The 21,815-nt window shown below is 41.9% G+C and overlaps 1 protein-coding gene across 1 annotated transcript in view; it reads right to left on the reverse strand.

Annotated features, from left to right (window-relative positions):
• Nucleotides 1-654: 654 nt before the first annotated feature.
• NFIB (nuclear factor I B) overlaps nucleotides 655-21,815 on the reverse strand; it is a 296,512-nt gene continuing 275,351 nt past the window's right edge. Inside the window, 2 exon segments of the mRNA XM_033172714.1 lie at nucleotides 655-956; nucleotides 13,416-13,504. Coding sequence (XP_033028605.1) covers nucleotides 827-956; nucleotides 13,416-13,504 — 219 coding nt within the window. The 3' untranslated portion in view covers nucleotides 655-826.

Raw genomic sequence — 21,815 nt, forward strand, 5'->3', positions numbered from 1 at the left:
CCCTCAATTTAGAGTCCAAGGGTAAAGGACTTATAACAATGATCCCCTTTAGATATACTTTTTAAAAATTGCACTTGCCTCTAAGTGTTTTCCTTAGTGGGGGGAAATTATTTTTTGTGTCTTTCTCTTTTTCGTTTTTACTGTCATATGAGAAGGTAACACATTATTTAAACCTAAAGTGAGGCATCAATTCTTATAAAATGCCTGTTTGTTTAAATGACTTCCTGAACATTTCAAACTAAGTAACGCAGTAGTAAAAGGCTGGGTTATAAGGGCCAAAGTTAAACAAATTTGGATTGATCATTAAAGGCTAAATTGTTGGTGTTTTTTTTCCTTAGAGGAAAAAAAAACTTTTAGAAATTAGAGTGCTGAGAAAAGCTGGCTCACTGGCCCCAATTCTCCTGCAGCTCTGGTGGATGTCTCCTAGCCTTTGTTTTGAGAGCTAACTAGGAATAGTGATCCCATGCGTAAACAACAAGAATACTAAACCAATAAACTAGCTTATCATGCAAATATTAAGGCATCTAGAAAGTCAGTTAAAATATATTGTCAGAGACAGAACATCTATTTCCCAGTGGATTTCATAGAACAAAGGCTACTTAGGAGGAACATCTTTCTACTCATCAGTGAAATATCGTCGACCCTTTTTTAAAAAAAACACCGTTACAGTTTCAACCTTAAGGGAATTAGTGATTGTAAGTGCTGCAATTGCTGGTCTATGTTTCTTGTTTCTTCAGGTTCTTCTTCCTTCTTCTTTCTTCTTCTTCTTTTTTTTTTTGTCCCGTCTTCCTTTCTTTTATAGTATTTTGTTCAGTTTCAATCTCCCTCAGTTGCTTGTTTCTGCTTGAAGGAAAGGTTCTCCAATTAGGTTCAAACCATAATTTTGGACGTTTGTCGGCAGGATTGGTGTCCTGTTTGATACTTGAAAAGGGACCAAGCTAGCCCAGGTACCAGGACTGTTGAGGGAAAAGAAAAGAGAGAGCAGAATAATCGTTTAGAATATGGTAGCAGCAATAACCTAAAAAAAGAATAATAATAATTAAGATTGGAACACCACCCAGCTCCATATTCTAACAATTCTTCTAACAGTGCACCACATTTCACAGATGAACTTTAAATATGCAGATACAATTTGCTACAGGTGATATTTACGCTAATTGACCGGTCCTAAAACTAGCACCGTAGCAGTCTTGCAATCCGATAAACCAAGTTACCTGATTGTTAAGTCCCACCGAACAAAACAGGCCCTATTTCTGCAATAGACATGTATAGGATTACATTGTTATTCTCGCTGTGCAGAATATATTATGCCGGTTAACAGGCAGATAGGTCACTGCCAATATTTACTTATTGGGTGGTCTAAGGTTTACTCAGAGTAGATCCACTGAAATTAATGTACCTAACTTAGCCATGCTCATCATTAACTGTAATATGCCTACTCTGAATAAAACGGATTTGAAAAGCACCCATAGGAAAGGGGATCATGCCTTGACACAAATCCAAGTTCGAATGTGTGGAAAAACCGGCTGTCTGAATCCAACTCCCTTAGTTGCTTTTGAGGAGTAAAGTTGTGAACTTATCTGGGTTTTTGTTTTCTTAAGGCTCATAACTTTCTAATGTTCGACAATATTTTTTTGTGGATAAAAACAAACAAACTAGTATTTGCAACAACATTCACATCTAGTGCTTGAGTGAAAAACAGCCAGATCTTTTTTATGTTTGTTGTTTTTTTGGAGGGAGACGGGAATATTCAATGCAAATAAATTATCGTGGTGACAAACAGGATTGTTGTTGCAGCATGACTAATAAATTTAATTTAGATGTTTATCTAAACCTCTCAAACTTCCCAACTTATGACTCTTAGAAATGCACCATGCAATATATTTGTCAATATTGTTTATGGATCCCGAGGGAAGGATAACTCCTGTACGTTAACACTGTGCAGATACCACAAGAATTTTACAGCCCTCTGACCATAAGTGTGTTGCACAGCATAGGCCTTTCTTAGGAACGAGTTAGCACTTTTTGGAAATGGTACCAGGCTGGGGAGATAAGCCTTAAGGAAATGGTGCTTGAAAATGTCAAAGCAGTAGTAGCTGAGATGCTTAAATTGTTTGATTAAAAGAACAGTTCTAGGTTAGAGCCCTGAGGCACATTAAAGACAAAGCATGGAGTTGCCACAAGTTAGACCCACTGAAGTAAAGAGACATGACTAACATGGGCCCATTAATTTCCATGGGTCTACTCTTGAGTAGAACTTAGTTAATTATCTGAAGAAGTGTGCATGCACACAAAAGCTTATACCAAGAACAAACTTAGTTGGTCTCTAAGGTGCTACTGGACAATTTTAATATATTTAGTTAATTATGACACACTGATACTTCATAAAAATCCATCCATTATTTTTGAGGCAATAGTCCATGGATTATGAGTGTGGTCATGGAGATTCCACCAAAAGCAGCTTCCCTCTAGTGAGTGATTCCTACCTTCATGTGTAGAACGCCTTACAATGCAGACGTAAGTAGTCATCACAATCTGCACGGTCCTCCCTGGCCCTGCTGGATATTTATAGTGGCCACTGATGGAATTGTAGATATACACAAGAAATATAGACAGCTTGGTTGCTTACAAGCATAGTTCCTTCAAGTAGTCCTTAGTGTTGCTCTGCACAGATACCCAGGTGGGACTGCACAGAGTCCACGAAGAAGAATGAGAATTATAATGTAATGCTGACAGCAGCACCTGCGTGCAGCTGGCCCTCCAAGCCGGTACGATTGGGAACAAGCCTTAGGGTTAAGCGTTCCTCCCTTCTTCCTTTATGCACATGACTTGATTCAGAGACTTCCCTGTTTGACCAAACCATCATTTGATGTTGTACTTGAACTTCTGAGGCAAGCTCACTTACAAGCAAGCTCACTTACAAATCAGGGTCCACACAGGGGTGTAGCAAGGGGGGGCGTAGGGGGCGGACCTCCCCATGTTCCATAATGGACAAATTATCCAGGAACAATTACTGCCATACTATGGCGGTTCATAAAAAAACTTCCTTTTTTGGAAAATGCCTGCTCCAAAGGTCTTATCTTACTCTACTAGGGATTATATAGCTATATATGAAATTTCATGCATATCGGTTAATATCTTGACCCTCCTCCACCAAAATAGCTGTTCACTTGGCTGTTTTCCTATGTCGTGAAGGCTGAAATTTCAGTTCAGTGGAGCACTTACTGTTCCTAACCCTAACCCTGTGGAAAGCCATCTAATTAGATTTTAATTTGATTTTGAGATGTTTTTAGGAGGTAATTTAATTATTGTTTGATTTTATACCAATGTTATGTATCTGATGTTAGCCACCCTGAGCCCGACTTCGGCCAGGATATAAATAAAAGTTTTTTTATTATTATTACTTGTTATTATTCCTTTGTAAGAAAATATGAAATAACGTAAAACCATTTTTGCAGGGTGGGGGATCAATGGAGGGTGTGACAAGAATTTTTCTGCACTGGGTACCACCTGACCTTCCTACGCCTCTGGGGGGAGGGACAGTTTTTTTTTGCCCCCGGGTACCAATTTACCTTGCTATGCCCCTGGGTCCACAAACCACCATCTGAACTTGCAGCAATCTATGTTTTGTGGGTAAACAGTGTTCTCATCAGACCACAGTTTGTTGCGTTCAAGAGCAACAGCAAACTAAGGTTTGATCCGCACAGAAAGTAAAGCACTAAATGAGGAAGGGAGTGAGTAGTAGGCTCATTTGTAATTCTCTTAAGCCACAATTTGTAAGACTGTCTTAAAGTAACCAAGTCAAGCATTTCCATAGCATTATATATAAGACACATATCGTTTCTTATTGGGAAGCTTTTTGGATGGAATCTCATGACAAATGTAACATGTAAACAGCTCTAGAATTATTTCTCTTCTGAATGCTTCCTGGTTATATCACCAAGATCACCAGTGGGAAAGTTCAGCAAACACAAAATCTGTGCTGTTTTGTCCAGAGTTACTGGCCAGTTAATAAAATGTTCAGTAAAGTGGTTCCCTAATGCTATACAGGTAGGCATAAATTTCTGAGCCGTGTTTATAAAATACACCTATTAAAATTCACGACAGAAATCTGTTCACTGAAAAGTACTAAAGGAAGTATTGATAATAACCTGTTGGCATAATGCTACTTAATGTCCTCTCCTTCCACTAACAAAAGGTCACTTCTGAGGAAATGGGAGAACAGCAGAAGGAACATGGAGAATATACCGGGTAAGTATAAGTCCTCGTACAAGGAATACTCAGCTCTGCTTAGGGCATTTGAACATTATCTAAGACACACACAAAAAAGGTCTGATTTGAAAATTGTGCCTTCCATAAAAAGGATACCCCAGAATTATTTCAAGTTATCTGATGGCAACCTCAACTTCTACCGCTATTCATATATTTTCATTGCATAAGGGAAGAGAATAGAATTTAAAGTGAACATATTGTTTAGGTATGCACCATTTTGACTCTTGTTTAGCAAAGTTTTCTGCTTGTGCACAGAGCTAGTAACCTAGCAAAAACCTGCAGCACAGCCCCATCACTTTCTCTACCCTCCCTCCAAAAACTCCTTCTGTTTTGTATCCTTCAGCCTCTTTGGGAAGTGCCTTATTTTTTCCTGGCAGCCCGATTTGCACTTATAGCCATGTGGCAGTATGTATATTAATCATGCATGAATGACAAGTGTCCTTTAGACCCCACTTCAGATCTAGCACAGATTCTTCTATACATTCTAGAAACCAGAAGCCGAGCTCATACATGCTGGGCCCTGTAAACTCTTCCAACACCGCTGGCTGCTGTTGTCGCGGGAACTTTTACTATTCCTGATTAACATGGTGCTTGAGCCTTCCTCCTCCTGCCAGTCAGCTGCCACGGGATCCCTGTTCCCAAGCATAGCAAATGCCAGCAAAAACTAAGGAACTTTGACACTGGCACTATGAGAGAGTCTGTAACACAGATGACATGCATCTCCCACTCTCTCAAACTACAAGTCTTGGAGTTTCCTCTACAAACACTGAGCCACATTCAACCGCCAGAGGAAGCCTGTGCCAGGACTTCTGCTAGCTCAACAGGGATTCCCCGGTTTCTTTCCCCCATGTGTCCCCACAACCCAGGCTTGGGGGTGTCAGGAGAATCCCCAGGCAGCATGTGGGAGGAGGAGAAGGGAGATCATTTCAACAGACAGGCAGAAATGCTTGCGCCAATGGAGTGAGCTCCTAAATCAGGAATAGGCAAACTCGGCCCTCCAGGTGTTTTGCGACTACAATTCCCATCATCCCTGACCACTGGTCCTGTTAGCTAGGGATCATGGGAGTTGTAGGGCCGAGTTTGGCTATGCCTGTCCTAAATGCTACACTGAATTCTTCTCTCTCAAAACGTTGCTTGCTCTGTTCTCACACTGCTGCTCCTGCAAATATAACAAGCTATAGATAACCCCTCAGAGGAGAATAGGTTTCCATAAATATCCTCAAGCATGGTCTACAATTTAGCACTCACCACATCATGGTAATAATTGTACAAGTCCAAACCAGGCTCATCTGAAAATCTACTTCTGGGTAACGTGTCCCTCATTTTCCCATGCTTGGGCCATGAGTGTCCTCTAAGCCGAAGTAATGAAAACTATTATCCAGTGCTTTTCCTGATGGTCATAATCCTCATGAGAACATATCCAAGAGTGCTAAAGTAAAATTTGCCCTTTATTTCGCTGAGAAAGCAAAATGAGTGCGACTGTACATTCATTGCTTGTATGCTTTCATCTCCCCAAAACACTGGAGAAGTTACAGAGGGAGAGAGAAATGGGAGCCAATAACTGTGTCAGATTTGGGGTGGTGTCCGGCCATTTTATTTAGTAAAATGGCCTTCCCACCAACTTCCCCTCTTTATGGGGTCGCTATTGTGAAGAAACGTGAAATTAGAATTGTACAGTGATTTGAATCCCCTGATCCTAATCATGGTTATCCTGATGTAGGAAAAATTTCCAAATGTCCACTAGCTCTTTAGCTATGCAAGTACATGGTTACTTGGCAATATTAGGAACCTACAAACACTGGCGTCGCAAGGGGGGCAGTGTGCCCCAGGTGCCATGGCTGGAGGGGTGATAAGAAGGCACCCTGCGGGGTGCTTACCCCGCTACCTGGGCGCAGCAGTACAAGCAGCCATTGCTCCGCTGCAGCCACATGTGGAGGATCCTCTGTTCATGGCTGCAGCTGTGAGCAGAGGATCCTGCCACCATCCCTACACCGCTTGAGCAGCGCTGGCAGCAAACCGCTACATACAACACATGCGCGGTGCCGCACGCATGCACTGTATGTAGCGACGCTGCACATGCGCTGTACATAGCGGTTTGCCACCAGGGCCGCCCGAGTGCCATACGGACGGCGGTGGGATCCATCCATCGCTGCTACAGCTGCAAGCAGAGGATCCCACCACAGTCTGTACGGTGCTTGGGCAGCGCCGGCGGCAAACCGCTACGTAAAACACATGCGCGGAGTCACACGCATGCGCTGTACGTAGCGACGCCACACATGCACCCTACATAGCGACACCATGCATGCATCGTACATAGCGGTGCCACGCATGCGTCCTACATAGCAGCGCAACACATGCGCAGCTGGCGGTTTGCCCCACCCCGGGTGTCGGTTAGCCTTTGTTCGCCCCTGCCTACAAACATCTATCACAATGTTCCCCAGAAGTGTAGGTCATCTTAAGCCTACTATTCATTGTCTTTGTGTGGGCAGTGCCGCACATATTTATGTCAAAAGTTAGCAGAATTTCTATTACCAGTTCACCAAGAATGGCTATGCACTGTATTCCTGTGATTTCTTTTTTCACAGTGACTTGGGTCATATATGCATTTGTTTGCAATGTTTGGTTTTGTTGTTAGAGGGGGGAAATCTAAGGTTACATTGTAGTTTTAGGTATGAGGCAAAAATAAATTGTGGTCTAATTCCAACACAGATTTAGGGATACGTAAGCATCCCCATGACGGGGTAAGCTCCCGTTGCTCGGTCCCAGCTCCTGCCAACCTAGCAGTTCGAAAGCACGTCAAAGTGAAAGTAGATAAATAGGTATGGCTCCGATGGGAAGGTAAACGGCGTTTCCGTGCGCTGCTCTGGTTCGCCAGAAGTGGCTTAGTTATGCTGGCCACATGACCCGGAAGCTGTACGCCGGCTCCCTCAGCCAGTAAAGCGAGATGAGCGCCTCAACCCCAGAGTCGTTCGCGAATGGACCTAATGGTCAGGGGTCCCTTTACCTTTACGCACATCTAACTGCTGGATTCAGGGCAAAATCTCTGTTATTTAGTTTGCTTGAAATGAGACAGCACTAAAACAAAGCAAGCTGCACTGTTAAATGTTTTGCAGTTCACATATGTAATAGCACAGTAGAGGTTAACCTCAAAGCATTTCAGCTTCCAGGGTTCCGAATCCGGGTTCTGTGACAGAACCTTGACTCGATCCTTTTCAAAAGTTATTTTTGAAGTTGGTAAGAATCACACAAGCACTGACTATCTCCCCCCCCCTTTTCTGTAACCTTTTAAATAAATTTTGCACACCGGTTCATTACAATGTGCGCTTAATGTAAATAACAATTAGCATTTTATTTTTTGTTTGCTCAATAAACATGCCAAATACTCACAGAAAAGATAAATCACAGTATAAAAAAACAGTTGAAGAAGACACTATACACACACACACGCACAACACACACATTTTAAAAGTGATATTCTGAAATCATCAAGGGGTTAATGGTGCTCTTACCACTTCTAAAAAAAAAAAAGACCCCAAAACCATACTCATCTTTCTCTAAGAACACTGCTAAAATCATCTGACAGGAAACATAAGATTAAGTTTATCCTACCTAACTTGAACAAAGAGCGCTTAGAACAAGCAACTGGTTTACTGCAGCGCGGGAACCTTTTCTAATCCTGCTGGAATCTGCAGTGCAACTCTCGAAGTACAGCTGGGGGGGGGGAGTTGCTTTCTTTCGAACATTTTGTCTGTGGATTCCCCTCATTTTAGTCACATTGTAGGGTTTTGTGTTTGTTGTGGTTTTTTTTTTTTTTTTTTTTTTTGCCGATTCTTCCATAAAGGTTAACTTAAAGCTTCAAACATAATCATGTGGAAAATGGACATTATTGATTCCTATGGTCCATTGTTCCTCCATTCTGAGTCCCTGAAGTTCAAGTTCAATCTGGAATTACATCATGTCTGGTTTCTCCTGGTTACCAGACGGCTTGAGACGTGACCACAGCTACAGAAAAAAAAAAAAACAGGCTTCTTCACGCTTCGGCTCCCCTATCGATTCAAACAAACTTCTCTCTCTCTCTCTCTCTCTCTCTCTCTCAAGTATGCTTCAAGTATGGAGCATGGTTAATTTAGAGATTAAGTTCCAAATTAGATTATCTAATGGCATCTTAATGGATTGCTGACCCATTTCCTGTGGGAAGGCCGCATGCAAGTCTGGCTGGAATACAATTAATTTCTTAGGAAGTGTTCCGAAGATGTTTGCTTAGATGGAAAGGAAACATAATTCTCTGCACATCTTGTTTTATTAGGTAGTTGGGTGGAAAGTGTAACAGAGATAGTGACAAACTGTTTTTTTTTTATATAAAAAAGCGAATCCTTCCAGCTTTCCCCAACGCTAATGATTTTATCAGCAATGTTTTCGTTTCGTTGTTTTTAGTTTGCAAAAGTTGAGTTTGCATTTTTTTTGTCCCAAGCAAGCAAATACATTATACCGAAAGTAACCCTCCGGCTAACTGCAGCACAAACTTTAGCAACAACAACAACAACAACAACAACAACACTTGAATTTGATTAAGTTCTTTGAAAGTTTGCCTGTTTTGTTAGAATACGAAATCTGCAGGGCTATTCTCAGTCTCCCTTCCCCCACATGCCAAAGTTTATGCCATCTCACTGCCTTATAAGCATTATCATCGCAGCTCTTTAGAGGGGTTTGGGGGGGGGCAAAGAATGCCGCTCTAAAAAGTTGAACATTAAGAACACCCCTACGGCTACAGCTGAAAAGGAAATTCAGCACTCTGAGAATAAGGCTCTCCTCAGGAGCTCTAAGAACAAACCAGCTGTTGTACTGTACTTCTGTGTAAAAGATAACAAAGACTACGCAGGAAATGCCTGGGCACAGCAAAAGTAATGTTAAATTAGCAGCTATCCCCTCAAAACAGCACTGAAAAAAAGGTTTGCTTTTTGAAATATAAATTACAGCACCTCGACAATGAGCGCCTTAACACTGTTACCGTCTTTGAAAGACTTGGCAGAAAACAGCCAAAGTTCAAAACTGCTAACGACCCAGCCCTGCAATAATAGCAGCCTAGTTGTGCAAAGCTGATTTCCACGTGGTTCGGATTATTTGAGCCGGAGCATACAAAACGCTTTTGCTGAGGCGCTGCTGGGTTTTAAAAACTCAGTTTTGGTTTTATATTTGGTGTGTTGGACAATTGGCTTGAATTTTGTAACAAGGCAGTCCCTATGGCGTTTCTCTCCCCCCCCCCCAAGCCGAGGACGTTTTTTCTGCTCCGAACCGAGAAAGAATCTGGTTTGCGCACTGCCAAAAAGAAATCCGCTTGCTTCGTGCATCCTGCCTTCAAACAATGAGGTGTTCAAACAACACGACCTCCCAACACGCACAGATATAGGTACGGAATGAATTAGGAGGTTTGTTTGAACATCCCTATAATGTCTTCTGCACTGGGGGTGCAAAGAAGCCAAGGCACCAAATATATTTTCGGTTGTTAACTGAGTGCTTTGTTTTCTTGGGAAGTGAAATTGTTCACAATTAAAGAAGGAAATCCAATTGTGCCTGGGCGGGGCTTCAGGAGATCAGTGGACAAAGCATGGAAAAACTTCTCTGATGCATTGTTTGTCTAATACAGAAGTATTTGTCCAAGACAGAGGTAGGCAACCTAAGGCCCATGGGTCACAAGTGGCCCATGGGGGTCGTTTAACAGGCCCACGAGCCTCCCCTGAACTGAGCTGCCTGCTCGGTGAGTCCCCCTGCACTGCGCTAAACCGGCGCGACGTGGTGACTCGCTTCCGCGGTGGAAATCGCCTCTGTGCATGCTCAGGTGCTGAAAATCGCATCTGCGCAGACGAAGATGCCAGAAATCGCAGCCACGCGCAATGCGGCCCATGAAGGGATCTACGCTGGAGTGAACCGGCTCAGGCGAAGTAAACCTCGCCAACCCCTGGTCCAAGACAAGTCTTGATTTTTAGGGCAGTAAAGGCTTACGTGGTGAGGTAGCACTGCAGAGTCTCCCTTCCAAAACTGGTGTTGCTATACAGGGCCGTCTTTAGCATATGCGCCGCCGTGGTGCAAAGATCCGCCCAGTGCCCCCAAATTTAGTTTAACTGCCCCAAATTAAAATTTATTGAGCTTTTTTGGGGAGGGGGAAGCCAATGTTGACTTTTTTAGGGGGGGCAAAATCAAAGTTTTTGAGCTTTTGGGGGCGGGGAAATCGTTCACCTGTAACAACGTAGTGGGGGAAAATGCTTTCATTTCCTGACTCGTCGGAAATGTTTGATGCTACAGAGTAACAGAGCGACCGGGGGAGGGGGAGACGACTTTCACTCCATTGCTTTTCACTGATGCCAATTGAGAGGGATCGGTATACAGTAGGTATACATTCCCCCCCCCCCAGAATTCGGCTCCCAGGTGCCTCCCGCCCCTTGCACCCCCAAGTAAAGACGGCCCTGTTGGTATAGCTTGCCTGGACTACCACAGTGCCGAGCCAGCTCATGAGCCACTGCCAATTAAGAAAGACTTAAATACTGCAAACTGTCCTGTGCTGGCCCCTTCAATGGTACAACAATGATCCAGGGTGTTATGCCTTATTTACAGAGATCACACCCTGTGGCAACCAAAACCAGTGCTGATTGGGAGGTAGGTAGCTTCAAGCTCAAATTATAAGCGCCCTAGGACCTGTCAAGGAGCCAGGTCGTCCACAGGGCTGGCACACACACGGAAGGCAAAGAATGCAAGTAGCTTTTTATTATCAGAAAAACAACAACACAGCAATGTCCCTGGTTCGTCTTAACTCAATGAAGGTGTTGCTGTTGCTAAGCCCCTCCCCTCTAGCCTCTCACTCTGGTTCCCTCCCAAGCAGGCGAAGGCTGCGTTGAGGGGGTGAGCTCCCCCTCTGGGTCTGTCTGGCACGTTGTTCAGCAACATGCAAGACCCTCCTGGAGTGTGGGGTCAGAGGAGAAGGAGAGTCAGCAGGAATGGGACTGCCTGCATACATGCTTCCAATCCTGTCCTGGAAGGCTCTCCCATTTCCTGAGTGCCCTCAAGTCTCCTGTTTCTATCAGCTCCGATCTCATCCATTCTGCTGACTGCTCCTCAGTGTCCCACCACCAGGCTCCGGGCTGTAACTTGTCATCTTTGGAGCCCTCCCTGGGGGCTCTTGGGAGACAGCCTCTGGCCACTCTTCCTCACCCAGATGGTCCTTGAGGACCACTGTGTGACTCTCGAGGGCAGCCACTGAAAAGACTCGATTCAATGACCTGACACATGCAGAGAGCATCTTTCTGACCCCATGGTGAGCACAAATGTATATCCAAGATTCTGTGCACTTTGAACCTCTCTTCAAAAACAGTTCCACATCCATTCCACTGTGTTTTCACTTAATGAAGAAACACAAGAAGACTTAAAACTCCTTCAAGTCTTGTATTCTTAAAATTGGGCATTTTAAATATATGGGGAGTGTTACTTATATTTTTGGAGGGTGTGTGTGTGTAGGAAATTTGTTGTTTTTCACTTAATTAAAGTGTACAATGTGATAGAACCATAAACCATACAAAACTAAAGTCTATCTCTGTATATATTTGGGCATCGTTTGCCATGCTTAAAACGTTGGCAATGCTAATGAGTGACTTATTTTGGAATACAGTCGTACCTTGGAAGCCGAACAGAGTCCGTTCGACTTCCAAAACATTCGGAAACCAAAGCACGGCTTCCGATTGGCTGCAGGAAGCTCCTGCAGCCAATCGGAAGCCACGGAAGCCCCGTTGGACATTCAGCTTCCCAAAATAGTTCGCAAACCAGAACAGTCACTTCCTGGTTTGTGGCGTTCGGGAGCCAAAACGTTTGAGAACTAAGCTGTTCGAAAACCAAGGTACAACGGTAAAATAATGTAATATAAATAGAAAGTTAGGGGCTCGTAAATAATCCTGACCTGTGTAGGAAGAGAGACAGGGGCAATGTGTCCCTGTTAATCTTCCTTGGTCTCTCAGCCGCTCTTGATACCATCTACTGTATCCCCCTGGAGAGGCAATCTGAGTTTGGGGTGGGCGGCAATGCTTTGCAGTGGTTCTGGTCCCACTTGGATGGCCGTCTTCAGCAGGTGATGCTTGGGGAGTGTTTTTCGGCACCAGGGTCCCTTCAGTGTGGGGTCCCCAAAACCTAGATTCCCCCGCAGACACACAAACAGGAAGAAATGTGTTGGCTATGTATATATGATTGTGTGTGAGAGAGAAACATGCATGTTCTATGCGTATGGTGAGTGAATATGTGCCTATGTGATAGGAAGTGTGGACTACCACCTTGTATGGTTTTCCAAGAAACGGGGAGTGATTCTTGTTGTTAGACAATATTCACATTATTGTGTGGGGTGGCGGTGGGGAATCAGTTGTGTGATCTCCACAAGGAGGATCATCAAGACAAGGCTGACGTACCTTAACATACTCTTTGCCAAGATGTGTGAACAAGAACAACAAAAACTATCCCTGAGGTGAGTTCACATGTAGCGCCATGCCAAAATTGTAAGAAACAAGGGTTTCGTATCATGGTTTGTTGGCAGAAAGCAAACCATTGTTAAGCAGCTTAACTTGTTCACAAATAATGCTAAAGCCATGATTTAATAAATGACCATTTAAAAGAATCCTGCCTTTTGTAGAAATAGTTTTTTCACCTCACCTGCAAAGAGTAAAAATCTTTATGAGAGCAGAAGTTAGTTTTAAGACTTCTAACTTACCTCGGTAAACATACTAATGTTTGAAATTCAGATCAACTGTTTTCTCTGAGTACATTGTCTAAACTGCTCTCTTGTACCAGTTCCTTTTTTGTTATTTTTTAAACCCATACAATCTCTTATTATGAACTCGCAAGGCTCAAAACATGCAGCCATAATTTTGATTCTTCCACAAACTTTTATACTTGACAGCCAACATTTCGTATCCCAAGTGCTTTAACCGATAAAAGTTCAATTTGCATCATTTCAGCTAATCTAAAACATGTAATTCAAGAGACGTTACAATATATATATGCATATATGTATATTGTAGTTAAGATTTTGACAAATATATTCCCGAAGGCCACCTGAAACAGATAACGAAGAACCCAAGAGAGTTTAGGTTTGGAAATAATTAAAATTTTACCTTTGCCAAGTAATTCCCAATGTATCCTCATTGCCACTGGGGTATAAATGCCTGCCGTTTTGATTCAAGGTCCAGTCACAAATCCTCAGCTGTCAATTGAAACCTAGCAGTCAGATATGGATCGAGCAGTACTACAGTTTTTAGTATTTAAATGAATGCATGCAAACTAGTACTTTACATGGCACAAACCTTACATCCCAAAGTAGTAGTAGTACTAGTGTAAAAAAACACACAACTCAAAACAATTTCAAAAATAAAATCTTAACACATCTTGTGCAAAACAAAATCCTACTTTTTCTCACATTAAGAAAATGCTACTTGGATGTGTTTCTGCAGTAATAAAAGCATAAAAGAACAACCGGTATTTTAGCAATTAATTATATTATAAACTGAGCTGGGAAAAAAAGAAATGTTAATGTTCAATAGTGAATTTTAAAACAAAAAAAGAAAAGCAAAACCACTTAAAATTATTCAATGTACTAGGGGGGGGGGAAAGGACAGGGGGAGGAGGAGGGGGGAAATCAATAACTTGAAAGCATGCATTTGGTGATACACAGATGACATGCAATTTAAAGGAAAGAGGATCCAAAATTACATAATGACCTTATCTTACTGTTCAAGAAGGGTGGAGGCATTTGTAAGAGTGGTTGATTAATTTAGTGTTACTGAATATGGCATCACTTAACATGCAGTGGTAAAATAATCTAATCTAGCTCTAGAAGCAAAATAATACCATTTAAAAGACTTTAAAATACAGTGGAGAAGCATTACATGTAAGCCGAAACAAATTCTTCCCAGATCACCAAATCGTCAGTGCTGCTCTTCGCTAATTATTCATGTAACCCTATACAGCCATTTATCTGGCAGCTGCCCTACAGTGCTAGCAGATTTCCTGAAAAGATGCAGTGGTTGTATTTATGTTTGAGAAAATAAACCCCGTCTAGTCTTACGGAGAAAGCATAGGAAAAGTATGATTTCAATCCCTACTCGCCAGTACTATAAAATACTATTTTAAAAGTACCAAATCGCACTTTGAATCCAATTAAGAGAACACGAATACTGTAATTAATTGCACCTAAAAGCTGTTCTTCCTCCCATCCCGCAATGGAAAGCTTTAAGTGCCTCTAAAAGTTAGAGCGATGGCTTTCACGGCAGCTCAATTTATTACAGTCCTTTCCTGAAAAACATATATGCTGAGGACAAGATAATATCCATGCCTTGACCCTGTCTGACTGCAACCCTCTTGTGTTTCCTGCCGTTGAGTCTTCAGAAATGGAACAGGACCTTCCCTGACTGTTTTCTTATTTGTTATCTGAAGAATTCAGTGGGACAGTTTTTTTAAAAAAAATGGGGGGGGGAGAGAGAGACATGGAAAAATCAACCTGAAATCGACATTCCTGTCCAGAATAAGTACTGCTACAGTACCAAAGATTATGCCTGGAGGACAGTGGGTGTCTGCTATAAAATTTCTACAGGCATCATTTTTCAGAGTGAATCTGACAGTGAGCTTGAAGGAACTCAATGAATTCCAATAATCTAAAGCAGCACCCTGGTGTAGATATGGGTGCGGGGCAACAAGTATTACACATCTTCTTTTGACTGGAAGTTTAATGGTTAAATTTATGGGGGAAGCATTTAAAAGTTGCAGCTGCAATATTCTATTAAACCTAACCAGGCTCAATCCAGATTCAATCATAGAAATCACACCTTGTGCTGTCTGAATCGACAAACGATGGTTTGTAACTGATCGGCAAACCAGAATCAGAAACCTAGGTTGGAAAGTTGGGTTTGTAAGCTATGATGAGTGCCAATTATGGTTGGGAATTATATCTGAAGTGGAAAAACAAGAGCTACAGCTGTTGTTCTGCTTCTGGAAGACACTGTAGCTAAGAGTGAGTGCTGAGTAAGCAGAAATAAAAAAAAAATAGGTGAGAAACCTGAAATCATGGTTTGCCTGATTGCTGAAAATTCAAGCCATGCTTTGCGTTCTGAATTATAGTTAGGGGGGGAGGGGGAATGGTTTGGCACAAAATATGACTAGACTCTTAGCTAAATATGTCAAAAGCTTTTAAATCAAAACTTTAGAAACTAGTACAAAACCTTTATATTAATTAGAAAGTGTGGCAATATACTGGCCGTATTAAATAATTTCAGATCCTCTTACCAATAACTATGATAAATAATACACGTGTAATAGGATCTGAATGCCTATGGTAATTTAAGAAAACTGCAAAGCTTGTAATATTTGCCACCGGTAATATGCTTTGCATACAAATACTTTTTTTAAATACAAAAACAAATGCGCAATTGCACACATGCCAGCAAGACTGCCACCTTAATCTAAGAATATAAAAATATAAAAAATTAATACATACACACTCACAGAGGACCTAATCCAAATAACTTGCCTGCATGTAAATTGCTGTACTAAACACATGTGCCAAAGCAAGTTCTCCTTCATGGAGAGCACATGTTGCGGTGGGGGCTAACAAGACACCCCTCTGTTGCTGGGTGGGATTGTTTAGATGGCCAAGGACTGTGATTGGGTTCTGCAGGTTGTTGGGGAGATTTTTATGTTGCAATGTTTGATGGACAGCCCAGAGGCTATATATTCACTGTGCATGCAGCGCGAGTGCCTCTTCGCTGCGTACATCGGATCACCCTCCCTCCCTCCCTCTAACTTTGGCTTCTGCGTTGACCTTGCTATCCCTGTCATGGGGTCGTCTGCATTTGGGGCAGGGGCCTGGTAGGAATTTTTCCATCTGGCTGATTGGCTGGTGCCATTTGGTTTTCGGCTACTGCGTAGCAATTAGTCACAACTTGTAAGGTTGTGGTTAGGCATTGTTTATTCAATTGGTTGGTGGAGGGGTAAGGATTGGCTGTGCCTGCCCCTCCAATGCTGCTGCTGCATGGGGAATTCCGTTAAAGGAATCCAGGGGCTCGCCATGCTTTTGTCCGTACCCCCTGGTCAGGGGCTAGGGCCATGCAAGAGCCCCTGGGAACATTAGGGGAGAGGCAAGGGTCAGACCCCCAACTCCCATTCTCTCCCCAAAGTGTTTTCCCTTTACTGACTTCCGCAAGGTGGGCAGATGTCATTCTGTTCCCAGGTGGGGACAGATAGTCGGAACCAATGCCTAAGCAACCACTCACATTTTGTATTTTAATAAAGTTGTGGCCAAAAATTAAGCCCCAAACCTTAAACTTAATTTTTTGTGTGAAGTGTGTGTTATTTGAGGGGTGACTTGGGGACCTCGACACGCAACTGGCACCTATTCATTCAGCATGTAACAGATGCATTTTATTTTTTTTAAGATGATGGTCACCATTGTGAAAGGCCATTTTATAGGGCTAACTCCCTAGGTAAATACATACAGGATTGCAGGAACTGTGCTGCACATGTTGATTCCAAATGCAACATTGAGAATTGCAATCGCAGCCCCAAGTACCGGGAGCAATGATCAGCTCCATCTCTCTTGCCAGATCAAGACACAAGCATTTTAAGTTGGATACTGTTGGGCTGCAGGCAACTCTTGGATCCCAATCTAATTTTCATATAATGCTATTTATTTCATTCTCCGAATCCATTTGCTTTTTGTGCCTCTAAACATAGAATATAAAAAAATTAGTTACCTAAGAGAGCTGGCTTAAGTGTGAGAGTTGTGAGCCAGAAGTCAATGGCTCAAATCTCTCTTCAGCCATGAACATGGCCAGGTGGCCTCAGGCATGTCACTGGCTTTCAACATCACCCCTTCCCGCTTCAATGCATAGATTATAAATTCTGACCTCCATTCAAAGGTTTCTAAGGATTATTGAGATAACATATAAGAATTGCTTTGATCACTCAAAAGCACTAAGCACAATCACCACCATATTTCTGTTTCTCTTGAGTTTCCTTGAGTTGTGTTGTACTTGGGCAGTAAAAGCCGGAAAATATTATTATCTCCTATTCTGCAAAGCTACTAACATGAGTTTGGCCAAACTGCGAGAGGCAGTGAAGGATAGGGGTGCCTGGCATGCTCTGGTCCATGGGGTCACAAAGAGTCAGACACGACTGAACGACTGAACAACAACAACATTCTGCAAAGTGTTTCTCTTCATGGGAGCACTTTTGGAAAGACTTCTGCTGAGAAGTATATTATGAGTTGAATCCAATGGTTTGGATCCAGTAGAGGCTTCTATGAAATAAGGGGAGATATATTACCCTTCCATCTGTGTCTCATAAAAATCTAATAATGAGGGCTAGAGGATATATGGGAAGAGCCATTGGTAGGGCAAGGGGTAGGGTATTTGGTGAAAGTCACCTCCTCCTAAACTACCGTTTGTAGAAACCTCAGCTAGAACCAAGTCTCACCTGTAGAAGGAAGAGCACTGTTGGATCTAACCAATAGAAAGTTTTATGCTGCAACTGCAAAGGGGAGGTGGTAGAAATCTAGTGTTCCACCTGCAGATCACTTCTGGAAAGTCCACGTGATGGAACTTATATTCCAAAATGCTTCCTTGAAAGCAAACCTTTGATGGAAGCACCTCACCAAAGATTGCAAAGAACATGCTGGAGTACAGAAAGTAATGAATTCCCAGTGGTGTTTGTATAGTTTAAGTGGGCTTTTGGAAATATACCGAGCCCAGCCACCTTAGCCTTACTTGCAGTTAGGTTGCTAACGGAGCCAAACCGTTATTGCAATTACACCAGCTCCATTTCCTGTTCCACTGAGCAACCTGTATTCTTTCCATAAATGAACATTTACTCAGTCACTGTTGCTGAATTACTTCAGAGATGGGAGGCCTGATCCAGATAAGTAACGTAAGGAAAAGTTTAGGGAAAGATTAATAAATTCTTGTTAATGACAACAAGTACAGATTATGGAGACTGATGCTATAAAGGCAAGTGGACTGACACCGTTGGATAACAAACTAAATGTTTTTCAGCAAGGCTTTCCAGATTCCTTAATTCTCATACTCTAAAAGCTATCATTTTCACTTTTACCAAGGATGGTATTATATACTGACAATAATTTTTCAGAGTAACTCAATTTGTTGTTTAACTTTACAAAAATTCAGTTGGAAAATTATTTAAACCCACCCCATTTTTAGTGAAGTGGTTTTTTTTCTGAATTACAAACCCACAACTAATTTTCTTAATTACATCATGTATTGTTTAATATTATTCTCCAACATCTTAACAAAGTGTCTAAGGTTAATATTCCTTCCACACCTCTTTGATCAGCAGCTTAGGTAAATATATATATATGGGAAAGGCAGCAAGTGATATGAGACCAAGCTTTGCTTTCTGTTGACTGAGGAAAGGCTATAAACATATGCATATTGTCATTGTTTTGACTGAAACTTCCTTTAAATGTGTTTCCTTTCCAATGAAAGTATGTGAAATGTGACCTCTTGCCCCTTTGCATGTGTCTCTGACAGTCATGTGACTAGGTTTTACGTCAAACTGTCAATTATGATAAGAGACACAATGCGAACAGCCTAAGTGTCGATAACTTGTTTCCTAAACCTATTAAAGCTTTGTTGCAGAAAAATCTCTAGTGCCTTTTCAGTCTTTGCCTGACAATATTAAGTCCATAGACAGTATCTGCAATTATCGTTTCAGCTTCCTCTTATACGGTTTGAATAAAGAAGATTTATTCCACTGCGGGTGGTGCTGTGGGTTAAACCACAGAGCCTAGGGCTTGCCGATCAGAAGGTCGGTGGTTCTAATCCCTGCAATGGGGTGAGCTCCCGTTGCTCGGTCCCTGCTCCTGCCAACCTTTCAAAGCAAGAAGTACAAGTAGATAAATAGGTACTGCTCCGGCGGGAAGGTAAACAGCGTTTCCATGCGCTGCTCTGGTTCACCAGAAGCAGCTTAGTCATGCTGGCCACATGACCCGGAAGCTGTACGCCGGCTCCCTCGGCCAATAAAGCGAGATGAGCACCGCAACCCCAGTCGTCTGTGACTGGACCTAATAGTCAGGGGTCGCTTTACCTTTTATGTATCTTGAGCTACAACTTTCTGCTGGAATGGCTGCTGTGAAATGCCAACCTTACTTGTCAGAATTGTAGTTTTCTTTAACTACATCTCACATTGTTGGGTTGGTGCAAAGGGAAAACAACAACAAGCCAGCCTAAAGGTAATTCTGCGTACCCCTATACAGTGGTACCTCAACTTACGAATTTAATCCGTTCTGAATGCACATTCGTAGGTCGAAAAATTCGTAAGTCGAAAAAAGTGATTTGCCCATAGGAATGCATTGGAAACGAAAAAATTGGAAAAATTCGTAAGTCAAGTAAACCGCATCTAAAATTCGTAAGTTGAGTAAACCCCATCTAAAACCGCCAACGGATGTCCTTCGGATGTTGAAAAAGTCGTAGGTGTGCGGGCACTTTTTTCATTCGTAAGTCGAAAAATTCGTACGGCGAGTAATTCATAAGTCGTGGTACCACTGTATATATCTACACACTCAGAGTCCATACCTTAATGTTATGTAATGCTATGGTATTAAGAATGTATCAATAACTGAACCAACACCAGCACATAGAATACTAACGTTTTAAATATGATAAATAACTTCTCATCTGCTTTTACTTCCCCAGCTTTTTAATTAGTTATATTGTCTCTGTAAAATCGTCCTGCCCATAAGAAATTAGAATTCCAGCATTTAGGTCATGAAAATGCACTTGCGCCGGTGGAAAGGTGATCTATTACAAAGCACTTTAAAACTTTAATAAATATTTGAGTTCCATGTCATTTCCTGGCCCATACTAGTGAAAAGTTTTTTTTAAAAAAAACAGCAATTGATAAATCAGGGGAAAATATGATTCCAGTTTCTTCTTTACAAACTAATAAACATTTGAAATCCTGGCTATAATGCCAGCCAATGGTATGAGTTGGAAAAGAGCCTGTTCATTAGCAAAAGATTCACTTCAGGTCATTAAAAGTTCAGCCCCCCGGCCCCAGAACTCTTTCTGCAATGACCTGTCCGCTGCGAAACCTTTCATACCTTTGTAGGAGATTCTGAGATACAGTAATCTCCAAGGTAAAAATCTTTATTTACAAGTTGACAACAAGTCATGTTGAGCTCAACCATTGCCCTACACCAGGGGTGGCCAACTGCCAAGAGACTGCCATCTACTCACAGAGTTAACAACTGGCAGTGATCAGATCAGGTCAAAGTTGTTGAGCTTTTTTTTTTTTTAGGAAGGAAGGCCCTGTTTGGGGTTCAGGTCAAAGTTGGACGTGCCTGCCCTACACAAACTGAAAGTGTACCAGAGAACCACCCTAGGGGTGCCTGGCGTGCTCTGGTCCATGGGGTCACGAAGAGTCAGACACGACTGAATGGCTGAACAACAACAACAACAATTGTTGATGGAGTGCAACTATCATCTCAGAGCAATGGTGTTGCCGGCTGGGGCTGATGGGACTTGCAGTGATGAAGACCTCAGGAGTGTACCCAATTTGAGAAGTGCTGCCCTAGGAAAGCTAAGGAAAGGCAGACAAGGTATCTTCCAATCTTCTCATGATGGGACCTTTTGCAGCTTCTACAGAACCAGAAGCTCCTTGATGCATTACTCTTTGATTAACCACATCAAGGTCTGGTGGCAAAACCAAGAACTAAGAATGTTTGTTGTTTAACAACGAACAAAGAAGAAAACAAAGTTAAGGAAATGAATCCAGAGTAATCCATTGATTGCTAATATTAACAATTTCATCTGTGCCACAGTTGACTCAAAGTGGTCGCCTACATTATTTAGTTATAAAAGTATTTATATACAGCCCTCTCACAAAACATCAGGGCGGTATATAGCAATTTTTTATTTAAAAAATGTTTAAAAGCAATGCACAGCAATTATTAAAATGGACTCTTAGTCTGAAGGTTGTAGGTTTGAGCCTCATGTTGGAAAACGAATTCCTGAATGGCAGGGGGCTTGACTAGACAACCCTCAAGGTCCCTTCCAACTCTACAATTAAATGATTCTATGACTGGCTACTCAAATAAAAAAATCAGCAGCTGTATAGGCCTATCAGCATTTTTTTTTTAAAAAAAAAATCTGTGTTTAAATATTTTTAAAAAGATTTATTATGCTATTGTTGTTTTAGCATGGAAATATTTAACAATTTAAAGTAGCTAGGAGCCAATGTGTGACCACTACAGAAAAAGGAATGGTTAGATTTATGATTCCTAATAATAACCCTGACTTTGTAGCTATCCGCATATTAAGTTACATGTTTAATAACATGCATCTCATAGTGTCTTGGTCAGTAAATTAAAATCTATCTGTCATATTGGTTCCCCATGCACATGGACTCTAAAAATTATATTTATAATGCTCCCATCGATGGAAACATTCCAGCAACTTTCAGTAATAAATTGCTTCATTGGAAATTCCACCCAACTATTATTATTATTT

The sequence above is a fragment of the Lacerta agilis genome, chromosome 16, assembly GCF_009819535.1.
Source record: "Lacerta agilis isolate rLacAgi1 chromosome 16, rLacAgi1.pri, whole genome shotgun sequence".
Taxonomy (NCBI): domain Eukaryota; kingdom Metazoa; phylum Chordata; class Lepidosauria; order Squamata; family Lacertidae; genus Lacerta; species Lacerta agilis.